The 14,840-nt window shown below is 39.4% G+C and overlaps 1 protein-coding gene across 1 annotated transcript; it reads right to left on the bottom strand.

The window, feature by feature from the left end:
• Positions 1–2,033: 2,033 nt before the first annotated feature.
• Positions 2,034–12,129, bottom strand: LOC135461402 (homeobox protein Hox-B4-like). The gene is given in 3 exon segments (XM_064738475.1): positions 2,034–7,087; positions 11,443–11,640; positions 11,643–12,129. Coding segments are annotated over 3 exon segments (1,032 nt in total). The 5' UTR covers positions 12,121–12,129; the 3' UTR covers positions 2,034–6,731.
• Between the last annotated feature and the right edge of the window lie 2,711 nt (positions 12,130–14,840).

Below are 14,840 nucleotides of genomic sequence, written 5' to 3'. Positions count from 1 at the left end.
CAGTGAGGCAGCATCTATATGTGGACGCTCACTATGTAACTAAATAACGGTGAGGCATCAAAAACGTTAAGTCAAAAAACAAAAATTGTCTATTGAGCTTACTGAACGCCAAATAAAACAAAATTTTGCCTTATATGCGCTGTTAGAAGCGTCCTGTTAACAACGCCTATCTTATGTATAATTTAGACAAAAATGCACTGTAACACCTTTAAGATATTGCATGTCTAGAAGACCCGCGGTATAATTGAATTAAGAAATATACATGCAGGCAGTGGAAATTTTTGATTGCAGTTGTAAAGACCAATATTGTTCCTACATTGATTTTCAACAGACTTTTTCTGCGAACTGTATTGGATGCATTTTTTTCTTTGCCGGTGATATCAATATAATTTCATTGCCATGCGACGTGTGTCTGACAAGCATGCTTATGAAGCCAATTTAACACTAGCGAGTTTAAATGGTTTCTGTTCAACTCGATGGTGTTACTTTAGCCGGCCGTGCTGCATCATTAAGAGCCTGTGCCAGGCATTATTTATCAACGCAAAAAACAGGATATATTGAGTTATTCAACAACCTGGAGATAGGGTTTCTTCGATATGTGTCGTATAACACCCTTCGGTAATTGATAGTGCTAAATTTTCAAGACGACATTGACACCTCTAGATGTTCCATGGTTTGAAGATTCGGTTGGTTCATTAAAAAAACCCCGACTGTTTGGGTATAACTTGCGCTCATCTGTTGACTTGGAAAAACGATTGTGGGGATAGACAGTAACTTCACTGTGTAGCTAAAATATTTTCAAAGTAACGGACTAACTTTCTACTTTAATCCACCTATATGTCTGCTTGAAATAAAGGTAGCTTGAAATTGAAATATCATGATAAGTTTACATTTTTAACGAGAAATGTTTATCACCTCCCTTTCAGGAAGAGAACTGATTAGAAATGATCAAAACTTGAAGACAATTGAAAACCACATGCAGTGTTACGATACTTGTAGCACAGTTATGGCTTGTTTGGTAGACACATTGTCGTCTGACATGTTGTTTCGTTTTTGTTACAGGCCCATCCTTCCCGCTCGAGCATGAAGACTAGGCCAGATTTAACTATACATCGTAGCTTTAGATCACATAGCTTAGCTGACCTTCCAGAAAGAAAACCCCATCTGAATTGTCCACCCTCATGTAGCACGGGATAATTCATTATACCCCTCTTCGTTAATCCTTTAAGCTGCGTTTAGTTGAGATGGACGTGGGTGTGGGTTTGCGTATGTCGGCAGACATCAGACATGGGTTTGCCCGGACTACTGTGTGTTTCACATTCACAACGTTCAAATCGAGACCATACATGTTAAACAGACAGGCGTTAAACTAATTTTAATCAAAGGTGACAAAGAAACAGCCGATTGAAGGCGTGAAAAGAGTGCCCGGATTTGTCACGGTGAACCAGGGGAACTTACAGCAAAAGGTGTGATCCACAACACCAAAAGGTGACAATGCAAATTTAATTCACATAGAAATGAAATTAGCAGTAATTGGCCACTAAAGCAAATTTGCATTTCACCAGATAGTTTATGGTCAATTCCGTGACATGGTCATCTTTTTTGCATCAGGTAGACTTACATGCTTAATCTTTCGGACCACACACACAACCTGGAAATTATCCATGCGCGGAGGAGGATTTTGTATTTAGCATGCTGCTTGATATTATGCAGATGCCTCTGATACATTGTAATCATCAATATCCATTAGAGGTGTTCCTACCCAAAATCGATATAATTAATATAAAAACATTGCACGTATGATGTCACCTTCAAATGATGAACGACATGTTAGGTTCAAAGAATTTTAAGATTTTAACAGAGATTGAATAAAATATGCGAATTTCAAGAGAAATTATGCTCAGAATTTAATGGTTTCACCAAGTCACTTTTGACTAAATTTAACTATCCACGGGTTGTATCTGTCTCTATTATAGGAGCATAGCAGAACTTATTCAATAAGTTAAATTAAGCAACAGACATTCAGGCCCCAGGAAAACGAAGCTGACTTAGACTTAAGCCAAACGCAGTCTTAACACCACGTCTTATTTCACAACTTAGGTTTGAACATAAAGGCTGTTTTTTTTTTAGTTTTGTCACGGGTCTCTTATACATCTCTTTTCTTAGAACTGAAACTTATTAAGCTAAGTCACAATTTTTGCACAGTAGGCCTAAACTGTCTTGAGGTAAAGAAGGCAAGTCTGATTTTAAGTCAGACATCCTCGTATTCATGGGACCTCCGTTTCCTTTGTAACAGATACTGATTACCGTGAAAGAATCAGAACGGTGCAGATATGAATTATATAAACAAAACATTTTATTCATCATTAGCAAACACATCATATGTTGCTTCCCCAAATCATACGGTATAATGACAGACGTTCACTTCATTGAGCAAGATGCGCATATTAGGGGGAAAATAAAGAAAACAGAAAAAAATCAAGAGTGGTTTGAAGGAGACGTAAGTGACAAATGACAACCAGTGCGACTCTTCTTATTTTTCATCTAATAATTCACAATATGAAGAGGTTAACAGCTTCTAGAACTATATTATTACTACATTTCTGATACAATTACTTCAGCAAAACACATGAAAAAATTCAGACCCTGTTCAAAGAAAAAATAACAAAAGTAAAAATATAAATCGATCACAAAGATACTGTTATCTAAATTCTTGGATAGAGCATATACTACAATGGAAAGAGGTGTCTAAAGTAGACTTACACCAATTTGGTGGCCAAGAAAATACATTATCTGGCAAACAAGTTCGGGAAAGCAAGACACTAACCGTTAGTTTATATCCCAAGCACTTTTATCTAGAAACCCAGCAGTAAACAGTAAAACAGAAAAAAAGGACAAGATAACACACTGAATATTTGACACGATAAATGTCGAGAAAATAAACATGTGTTTGAGGCTTATTGGCGTTAAAAGACATAACAAAACAGTTTAACAAAGACCGTGTTACCCGGCTAAACATATGGAAAAAAATCAAGAATAACTCTACGACAGACCCTGTAAAACGTGTGGCAAACAGAAAACAAACCATCTGTTAACCAGAAAATTGTTTACAATATTCCTAGTCACTAGACGAGGAAAAAAAGAAAATGGCAACTTAATATCCATGCAATACAAAACCCTGTCTCATTTATTATACTCTGTATGAGAACATTTAGTTTAAACATCAATCGAGTGGAAGCCGTATTCGTGTACTTCTGTTTTTAAAAGCGGGGCGTGCGTTTGTAAAGACGCCATTTCTAAGATAAAAAAAAATGACATCCTGTGAGAGAAAAAGGTAATTGGCGTGAAAATGAATTCACCAAACATCATCACGATCAAATAAACAGTTTATATCTAGCTTAGCGTTAACATTGACCTAGAGGTCTATAACCTAAGCCACGGTCTCTCATATGAAAGGAAGTTAGAGCCCCTTAACATGTATAAAGTTAGCAGCTCTCGCATAAAACAGCTGAAGTGCCAGTTCCCTGGAAACAGTTTAAATTTTTAGCAGTCACATTCCAAGAGAACTCAAATTGCGTTCGCTGACGGAAAAGGGGTCCGAGCTGCCAACTGGGAAGAAAAATTTTACACCAAGCTAAACAGAGGGTGAGTCTATGTGGGTGGTTTGACCTGGATTTATTTATCAATATAAATTGTTTTCTGTCCTATTTTATAATTTAAATTAATAACTTCACAGTGCCAGGAAATAAGAAGAAAAAAAAAACACTTTACAACTTCAGGCAACTCGTTGATGAAATGATGATTTTCCTTAATATAAAAATGAAATTTATGGTATTTAAAAAGGCATGTTGTTTCCAAAATTCCAGGCACGTCATAGTGCATAAGATTGAATTCAATATAGTTACCCTTTTCCATCGGTACAGTTCATAAAATACAACTAACACTTCAAAAACAAGATGGTTTTGACAATGGATTGTTTTTCTACTGTATACAAGATATGGTAAATGTGAGATCAAACGAATTGGTTGAGACAAATAAGCTACATAACACTCCAGTCGACAATGGTAGATATTACGTGGGCAGAAAGACTCACTTAAATCCATCCAGATAACCTCGAATAAGCCTCAAACATTCTCTTTCAAACTCACACTAACACACAAGTTACTAAATCTCTCATCACACGCGATCGAGGAAGAACCTTCAAACACACAATCATACATTAATATAGAAACGATTTACTGAAATAATATATTAACTTAGAAGTGAACATCATAATGACACGATTGCTGCGTGTTCAGGTTAAATATATGTAGTTGCGTGTTGTGTGGCGATGTGTAATGCTGTAGGTACATGGTGACCTTGTGTATGTAAAGCCGAATACTGAATCATGACTTCTGGCAAGGAATTACGATATGATTAAATATAATACAATTTACTGGGTTTGACAGATACAGGAAAAAAGTATCAGTATGTAAAACGCAAATATAACACGCGCTAGGGGAGTCATGTAGTCATGAAGAGCGTTCTAAAATACAACTGCAGAGGCTTTTGTGAACTGCGCAAAGGTTTACAAAGATATACCGACGTCTGTAAAAACTAGGTGACATGGTCACCCACCATAAACTTATATAATACCGTTAAAACGGGCATTGAAAAACATTAAGTTTCACTGATGTTAATTAACGCCTAGAGGCCTGTCACAGATGACGTCAAGACGATTTCACAGGGCATAGCTGACAGATTAGCCCGTAAAATAATTCCTGGCGAACTGACAGGTACAATATGCCAGATAAAAAAAAACATATTTTTTAATGCGACTAAATGTGTCAGCATTGTTTCGGATATGATTATAAATGCCAGGTAACGTAGAGCATGTGTATTGCGTATAGGGTCGTTGGCAGCACACCTGTCCTGCGGCTTACACACTTCTCACCTGGGATAAATATACCCTAATTATTGCATATGTGTTCTACCTAAAAACAATATCCACGTCTCTTTGTCAACTCTAATCAAATGCAAAATTCTAGACACATGTCTGATTTGTACATAGATAAATTAACAATTTTTCATTAAAATCTCAATTACACCATGTTTGACACCCCTGGTTGTCAGCGACTTGTATATCTTACAACATAGTTACATATTCTAGGCTTGAACTTTTTGACCTTTCAGTATACGCTACTGTTCCTACATAATGTCCCTGCGGAAGGTAAACTAAGGTGGACAGACATACGTCTCAACCGTGCGGATTAACTGATTCATAATGTGATACCAAATTCTTTAAAACTATTGTAAAAATTTTCAGTGAATTTCCTGCTTGACATTCGTGTCATGTTATCATATTATAGGAATGAAAATTTAAAAACTTTTTGCCTCTCAAATCCAAGAGTTACACCTGAAGGCCTGAAAGTACTTATGCTTTACTTACATAGGTACAATGTACCATTTATGGTTCTATGGTTAAAGTGCAATACGCTATCCCTAATTCCTTCCTGATGGTTAAGCATATATTTATCGTAAAGCCCATAAGGTACAGATGTACCAGAAATTATACAGAGAAGAAAAACATCCCATATATATATCTGACAGCTAAGTTGGCATTTTGCTAAAAACCGAATAGGTTTAGAAAGGAAAGACGTCAAACAAAAAACAGAAAGGCGGTTGAGATTTTATAGCTCTGTGACATGCATCTAAGTGGAGTAAGTATTTCCCTGTCGTGAAGGCTCGACAGTTAGAGTCAAACCAGATCGTCTTTAGGTTTCTGGGTTTAATACAAAAAGAAGCATTCTTTGTTTTAGTGCATCCCATAGAGATTCTTCTTTATCCTGCCTGGGGTAATATGACCGATAAATGTGATCTGTCTGGCAAATTAATATTTCACAGCACAAACTTGAGAGTCGGCATTTGCACATCATATGGGAAGCTGCCGGCAAGATAGAAGTTAGAAGTATGGTTTTGAAACAAATATCCCTCTGACATGTAAAACAAGAATTTCCTTAACTTAATTGTTGAGAAGAAAATATATCCACGTTGTTATTAGAAGAAACAAACTTCACATTTGCTACAGGTTCACATGCCTTAATTGATTTGTGTTTTTGTTTTTACCTGACAAGTACATGTAAACCGGATCTATGTTGGCAACTATAAGCGAGCATACAAGAGGACAGCACAATGCTGAACACTGAAAACACATCTGACAAATGACACTTGTGTGAAGATAACATCCACACGCTAAAGCACGACAAAGGTGTTACTTATTTGTCGCCTGTTTTGTCGCTGGTCTATTACCTTGAGAATAGGGCAAATAAATACCTCACTGTCCTTTACATTGAAATATTTACAGTCCCAGGTACTGGCAAGACAGCAAGCTCAGGGACAAGGTTTAAACATCGCCCCCCTGGAGACTTCAGGATGAGGGCGTTGTTCTTCAGTCTATATCCCGTGCCATCAGCAGACAGAAGCGGCACTATTCGGGACATGTGGGCGACACGAACAGCAGCTTCCTCGCATAAAACACACACATCTGTGTTTCTGGAGTCCACGTATTAAACAACAATTTCTCGATGGGCACGATGCATTTCTCATCGCGAGTGCTATTTCGCAAAACATGAAACAAAAGTTGCCCATAGTACTTTGGTTTACGAAGCCTTCAGGCGATTAGTCAAATCATCAGACATTTGGGCTGGAGATTGTTTTAGTATCAAATCCAGACGCTTCCGGAAGGTGGAGTTTTATAATTTGGTGAGCCCTGCTGACGTTGTGATGATGTCCCTGGACAGAGTTGCTCCTGGGGGCGGGGAATTGCTGAGATCGTCATCGTGAATACCTATGTAACCGTCCGAGGAATTTTCGCTGAGTCGAGTTTTCGTGTTAGGCAGTTTGTGTTCCTTTTTCCACTTCATCCGTCTGTTTTGAAACCATATTTTTATTTGCCTTTCAGATAAACAGAGTGAATGTGCGATTTCAATTCGCCGTTTTCTGGTTAAGTACCTATTAAAATGGAATTCTTTTTCTAACTCCAACACCTGGTGACGTGTATATGCTGTTCTCACTCTCTTTGGTTCTGATATTAAACTTCCATTGTTTGCTGAAACAGACAAAAAATAACAAAATCGATCAGAGGAAATATCTCAACCATTACTGGCACTAAAACATATTAAAAACCTTTAAGTGTGTGTTAATTTAATTTCATCGATTTTTGAGTTCAGTTATGTTTGGGAAAATATTTACATGATAATATATCGTAAAAAGCAAAAAAGCAGTTTTATAGCAAACTAAGGCTCTTGGAGCGCAACTTGTATTTATGATCATCAACACTCTCAGCACTAAACCAGGCTAGACTTTATTAATATGCCTCAATGCCAGAAGTAATAAAGATGGCGATGGCCCAATAATACTCGTCTACGCTGTGTGCACACTTCCGATGGTTTCTATTATATTGTGCGATGTTCAGCCAGCAGGTCTATAGACGCTCATCTTTTGTTTCGATGGCCTGATGTAGGCATCATTTGCACAGGCGCCCTTGATGGATCACACTATTGCATGTCCGAGCTGAAATACGAGTCGGACGTGGAATTGCTCCCCGAAAATATGCTCCAAGTTCAACAATATATTCAGCTACATTTAAGCTGTATTAAACGAAGGAAGTAATTAACCAGTAATTTGAATGGCAATGCGGGCGTCGCTGATATCAAAAATAAAGCCAATATATACCGAAAAACAAGAGGAATATGTGGTGTTAAAATTCACACAATAGTAAGGCGAAGCAGTTGACATTGTACATGATTTATGAGAGGTGCGCACAGACTGTTCCCTACGGAGGCAGATTGAAGCCAGCTCCATGGTATAGCTCCGAGCAGTTTTCGAAGCTTGATTATTGGAGAACTAAACTCTTCCACACATAGTAAATTAAGGTGGTTTAGGGAACTGGGTTACTGGAAAGCACGTTGACGTATAACTTATAATCGACCTTTCATCTGTAAAAAGACGAAAACTGATCATGCAAACAGAACAAAAACAGCACTTTAAAAAATTGTCACCAGAATGATTTGCACTCTTTTGTTAAAAAAAAAAGGTTTGTGAGCAGGAAAACTGGTCGTTAAACTTTGTATGACGTTAGGGGGGTGTGACATTTGAAGGTATGAAAATACACGTTATTAGCCCGTAAAAATTTATTTCAGAGCAAATATCCGTTGCTGTACTTTTAAATGTGTAGTTTGTCTGAGGTTATGGAAACTCTTGGCGCGTAATAGCAGGAAAACACACGTATAGTTATTTCTGACTTTCTCTCGTTGAAGTTAACACCCTTGGGAGCACTTGGGCCAATGTTTGGGTACTACTTAAATTAGTCGGGGGAGGATAATGTGGATACATGTTGACAGGCAGTAATATATACAGGGACTTAAGCTTTACATTCGGCATATCAACTCCATGCCTTCATGCCACCCGAAATGAGAGTAGGCTTGTGTAGAATGAGTAGGGTCTTCCTTTACGCCATTACTACCGACAGAGTCGCACGGTGTAAACACCGCTTTATAGCCCGAACCTGTCATAATGGAAGAACGGTAGAAAAAAAATCAAAAGTATCAGTTACCGTGCTATGGTCTACCAGAAAAGCTTGCAAATGTTTCCTATATGGTTTTTATAAAGGAATAGTAATTGGAACCATATTCTCTAGCCGTCCTCGACCTATCCTCCTGCAGCTAGTTTTTACAACAGTTGTTGGGGCTATGTCGAGAAGTCTGGCTTTTGTCTGCCAAAAACCAGCATAATTACGCTAAGTATCTTTCATTTCCGGAAGCCAAGTTCGTGACGGAGACAGAAAGTCAAATACACATCTCTTCCTATCATATATATATCGACTTGGATCTGTGAATGAGTCTGCCTTATCGTAGGCGGCGCAGTGATAGGTAGCTACAGCTCTAATCCGCTTTACCGAATAGTTGGAACACTCATCACATTAAGCTCCACATCGGTTGTGATCATTCATCGGCTTAGACGCATTAAACGAAAGAAAGTCATACAAAACACGAAAGCGATCATTTATAATTAAATACTGTGGACTGACTGCTAAACTAACAGGAGTGTTACAAACCCCAAGCCCAATCTGACCTGTGTTTTCTAAGCAATATCTGTCTAAAATGAAAATGGTCTCATTCGTAAAAATAAAACCGGCTTAGGCATCGACATTTGTTTTGGTAGATAATGCAGAAACAACGCCATGTGAAAGAAGATACACAGCTAAGTTAACCACTGGCCAATGTTGTCCCTGCTCTAAGACAGATAAATCGGAATATGAAGACCTCTTTCTGACCCGATCATTCATTAAGACTCGTTTGAACAGACAGTATCACGCCAATCGCTTTTACCACACGGTGGGCAACGATAGCTGTTTCTCTATTAAAAAATATCATTCCACAATCGGGCACGCACTGGTTATACATTATTTATTTCCGGAATACGGCCACTATCTCGCTACTCATCGTGGCCCGCCATGTATAACTGCTCCAACGGCAGCATTGACGTATGACTTTCCTACGATAAAATCAGGGAGCTTGCCGACTCAATATCGTAATATTAATAAATGATAAACCCAGATTGTTTTGTGTGCTTATGCGTTATTTTTGTCATATTTTCGTTTGGTTATTTAATATGGTATCCCAGACGAACGGTTCTATATGACTTCGAACCAGGCCATACACAGCGCCAGAATACTGCGCTTAAAATATATCTTTATGTGGACCCGTAAATGTGCTCTATTAAAAGTTATGACAGATGATTCGCCTCATTCACTGGCTTGTCACTGACCCTTTTATTACCTCCAATGATCCAAGTCTTGCTGACTCCATTAGGGGAGGCTACCAGGGGAAGTGCATAAAAAAAGCCTGTGAAATGTTCTATACACGGTTACATACCCTATACGTCACCACAACAGCGACATTGCCTTTCTCCCAATTTATACCAATGACATCACCCGGAGATCTCGACCTCTGTCCAAATCTTTTCCCCATCAGAACCGGTAGACGTAAATTATGAAACTGTATAGAGATTGCCAATCCCCAGAAGTAAGCCTCTGTGATAAGATGTGATAGTGGTACATTCTAAAATGATAGTAAAACGAATACGACTGTTTTGACGAGACTTAAACACTGACGGAACGAGGGTGACTAAAAAAAAAAAAATAGCAGGCTGGCCAGAACAGGGAGAATCCTCGGTGGATTTGAGGGAACATGGGGGGAAATGTCACTACATGATTTATGATCTCCCCCCTGTCTGCAAAACCCATCATAGAAAAAAAACAGCGCCAACTAATCGCGGAGCAAAACCAAGAATTCTCTATGCACAGAGCACAATAATGAAGGAGTCTGCACACCATGGAATCGGCAGGCTGGGTCTCTCTCCCTCTGCGCTGCTGAGGAGGCCACACGCAAACTACCGATCATACGCCGTATCTCATGCATGCAGTATTATATGAGGATCTCGACAAGTCTACGTGTGTGCAGGGGGTAAGAGCCCACCAGCCCGACCAGCAACACAGCCATACATTCAGCGCAGAGATCTATGTCACGGTCATGCCTCTGGCGTAATACACAACACAAGCGTGCAATAATGTTGATAGAAGCCAGCCAGAATAAAAAAAAGCACATACAAACACACAATATATATAGTTAGACAGAACGAGTGGCTCAAGGCGAAATGCACAGACGTTTTCTACTTCTGATTTCCGTAATAGTTATTATTATCTAGGGCTCGAGGTAGCCCTATATTCATACCCAGACGTTTGTGAGGTTTGAGAATTTTCGCTCCCAACTGGCTTGTTATTAAGGCTCGAGATGGTTTAAGAGCACTCTTTTCACACCATTAAACGAGCAGTTGTGTTTATGAGTAATCAATCTAACGGAATGGCCATCAGCTGGTCCCGGCAGTGGCTAGCCTCGTCCTCCCATTTTATTTACGGGATACAGCACAACAACATATAGAATATAAATCGGGATAAACCTAGTCCCTAAAGGAATATTAGACACTCTTGAAATAACATGTTTATGAGTAAAAATTCATATTTAAGAAAGAAATCACGACGTAAAAAGCTCACTGACAGCACGGCCAGGAAAGCGGTCCCGCAGGAATGGCTTTAATTACCTCCCTCCCCTGGTTAAAAACCTCATGCTAAGGTTTGTGCTCACGTCCCGTTTCTTTTATACAAACGTTTGAAGGCTTACTTGAGCTGTGCTCGCTTTGACAGATCCGGTTTATAGACTATTCTCATTTTGAAACAGCAATTTTGAATGTGGAAAAAAAATTCTATATTAAACTGCATAATACGTAAGGTGAATGGAGGTATTGGATCGGAGCTAAGGGAGTCGAGTTAACCTCACGGCATACCGTAGCTATGAATACAGTTACAGCCATGTATAGATGTGCATGCGCGATAAGCACACTTACCTGAAGTGCTGTTACTATTAGAATGACTTTTCCTCATCCATGGGTAAATAACGGGACCATTGCCGTTCGTCTGGGCACATGTGGGATGTACAGGCTGACGAGAACGACCCTCCGAGGGTACAGCTGAAGATTGATCCCGAGGGTGACTGTGACTACTTATCGGAGAGTGGCTGTATCCGTTGAGAGTGCCGTGGCCCCCGGAGGCTGGGTGGCCTGTGACTGAGGATGACCGCCGCTGGGGTGACTCTGTGACTGTGGGGATGCCATAGGACTGGGGCAGCCATAGTTCTGGCCGGACCTGTACTTGCTGTCTTCGTACTCGGCGGCGGGATGCTGGTTATGGGTATGCTGATGGTGCGGATGGTGGCTGTTTGTTGTCTGAAATCCAAAAGACTGTTGTGAAGCATTTTGCCGGTAAAACTCCACGCGTTGCGGCTGAGGAATGTAACTGTGATGGGAAAATTCGTCTGCTGGGGGAAATTTAGGATCCGCGTACGGCGCGGCGTTCATCAAAAACGAACTCATGATCATTAATTTTGAGCGGACTGTGAGTAAATAATTTCCACACTCTAGCACCACCGTCCGGAGTAGCTCAAGTCCCTCCCCATAATGAAAACGAAGTACCCCACGTGGTATGGGCCAGCCAATGAGAGCTGGGTAGCGGGGTAAGTGGCACATGAATCATAGCGAAGGACCGCCGGCGAAGCCTGCCAGTTCAGCACAGCTACATATATCCTTGTTGGTATGGCGGTGTAACAGCCATTATGTTAAGTGATTAAATCATAGCACAGTGGCAATTCAATTGCACACGGAGCACGATTAGCTGGCACATAAATGCTTCAACGATGCTGATACACTCAAATAACGAACAGACTTTAATAAATATGCCTTGTCGAGATAGGTTGTTGAGGTTTAGTTGATTGTCTTCTCGTATTTTACGCCGTTGACAGAAAGATACCTGCCGATATTAAATATCCCACGTGTGGCTCCCATTTACTCTTAGTACACAATTCTGATGCGCATTCGGAATAACAGTCTTTGTTAGACATAGGTATTCAACACATAATACAAGGATAGCACTCGTGCTTAATAATTTATGGAATAGCACCAGCTTTAATAACTTCAACGATTTACACAGGTACGGTCCATATGAAAACATGATCAAGTTTGATTCATTAATTAAACGGATTTTGATTTAAATATTTTAAGTTCGTTTTATTTATATTTCAAGGGGAATAAATTGTATGGGCTACTCTCTTTGAATTTCTCATTCCAGTTAACTCCAGACATCTTTATAAGGCTGTTCAGGAGTAAGTTTTAGGTTACCTTACTTTGGCTACTGACGATAACTTTTTGTTTAACTTGTATATACATTGAAAAACGCGACCTCAAATATTCAAACGTCATCATTTCTTGTTAGTTTACTAGTTTAAAAATTCGATTGGTCTTTGTGCCTGTGTTCTTTATTAATTCATAGTCTGGTTCATAAGACCTTCATTCTTTTCCCCCCAACACCTGTGATTTACAATACAGTTACCTCGCAAACAAGCCCTTCAGAATATGACAGACCCAAAGTTACAAAGTTTTAAACAGATTTTGAAATGATAAATTGTTGGCACTCTAGCCTGATATTAATGTCGTGACCTCCGCCAGAACACTGGGTAGCCGCTACTCACGAGCTACTCGTCATGGAATCTTTTTAAGATATTCAGCAAAACTGCCAATCTAAAGGCGCTTGTTTTTGTCACTCTTGGGAGTGGAGCGAGAAAAAATGAGAGAAGAGACGAAACTTGGACGAGGAGTTGCTAATCCTCCATCAAATGATAGTAAAGCCTTGGAGAGAGAGAGAAAAAAGGAGAATGAAATAAAATCACGTGCACACTTGGTAATCAGGAATGGAGGCGTTACGCAAGGCAAGTTGCGCAGATCAATCTTGAGGACTGGAGCAGGGACGATCCATCAAGAATTTACACGACCCTGATTTACCAAAGCAACGCTATCCTTGGCCCATCTTTTGTTTGCCAGCCAGGAAAAAAGTGAATACACTTGAAAAATCGTTGGCTACCACCAGATCAAATGATAAGCACTGAAAGTCACAAAGAAAGAAGTTTCCAGTCTGTGATTCCGTTCAGGCAATACACCAGAATGTGATAAAAGAAAAAGGTGCCGATCGAAAAAAAAAGTATCCGAAAAAAAAAATCTGAATACATAAATGTATGTCTGGGTGCAGTATGTGTTTAAAATCGAACTCGTTCTAATATCGATCTTCGTGGGGTTTTTACACGACTCGTCTCTGCTTTTTTTTTTCTTAGACAGGCTTTTACTTTAAAAAGGAATTACTTGACTTTGATCGGGTAATCTTGGCATTTGGTTAATACTATTAGCAGCAATATAGGCCTATTGATCACCCCTAATCACAGAGGAGAGCTGTGGTATGTCATACAGACCCTTCTCAACTATCGCATTCTACTCGCTTTGTGCTCCCAATTCGGCCGGTACATCAAAAAAAAAAATAAGACTTTAACAACAAGAGCACTACCTACTTCAGGACGGCAATCTATCCTGATGTCAGAGAATACTAAGCTGTTACAATAGGCAGAAAAACGGTAGAGAACTGGTATTGTATGGCAGAGGGGAGGTGAACCCAAGGCTTATATTCTCCTAAACAATGCATGGCGAACTCAAGGGCTTATCACACCTCCCTTGTATCAACTAAACGGATTCACGCAACACTCCGCAACCAGGGCCAAGTACACTTCCACGTAACGACTACACCGTCAGCAACAATGAAAAGAGCGTGTTATATCCCCCTTTACTTATCTAGCAACCCCACGGGCTGGCTGGTATGGGGCGGTCATACATGCATGGTGAAAATGCATCAAGTAGAACGTCTTTTTGTCGACTTATGTAAAAGTAAGCAAATGCTTCAGTGGTTAGCAATCGATGTCAACCGAAGACTGATATGCATGCTCTGGTGATACATCACGTTATCTGGCTTTCCACAATTAAAACTATTCAATCTTGCCTGAAAGCGGTAGTTTCATGCTGTCTTCCGAAGTCCGTGAACAGTTTCGAAAACACGTTAATTTTGTCTACTTACATGTAGTAAGGATTTTTCAGAAAAACACACATTACACTACAATACAATATCTAACACTAAGGGTAAACCACATGAATTACCAGCTTGCTTGAAAAATAAGACTAAACCCCCACGAGTCATACGAAGTTTATAAATTATTTCTGTCCTTAAGAAAACATGATTATTGTTGGAATAGTAAAGCTTGATAACTTAAAATACTGAACAGTTGAATTATTATTCGTTTCACAAATTACGCAGTATTCAATTCCATTAGCTATTCATGATTAAGGTTGTGAAAACGATATTTGAGGAACTAGTT

Source organism: Liolophura sinensis, chromosome 1 (genome assembly GCF_032854445.1).
Source record: "Liolophura sinensis isolate JHLJ2023 chromosome 1, CUHK_Ljap_v2, whole genome shotgun sequence".
Lineage (NCBI taxonomy): Eukaryota > Metazoa > Mollusca > Polyplacophora > Chitonida > Chitonidae > Liolophura > Liolophura sinensis.
The sequence above is the reverse complement of the archived record's forward strand: the minus strand, read 5'-3'. Positions and strand labels throughout refer to the sequence as shown.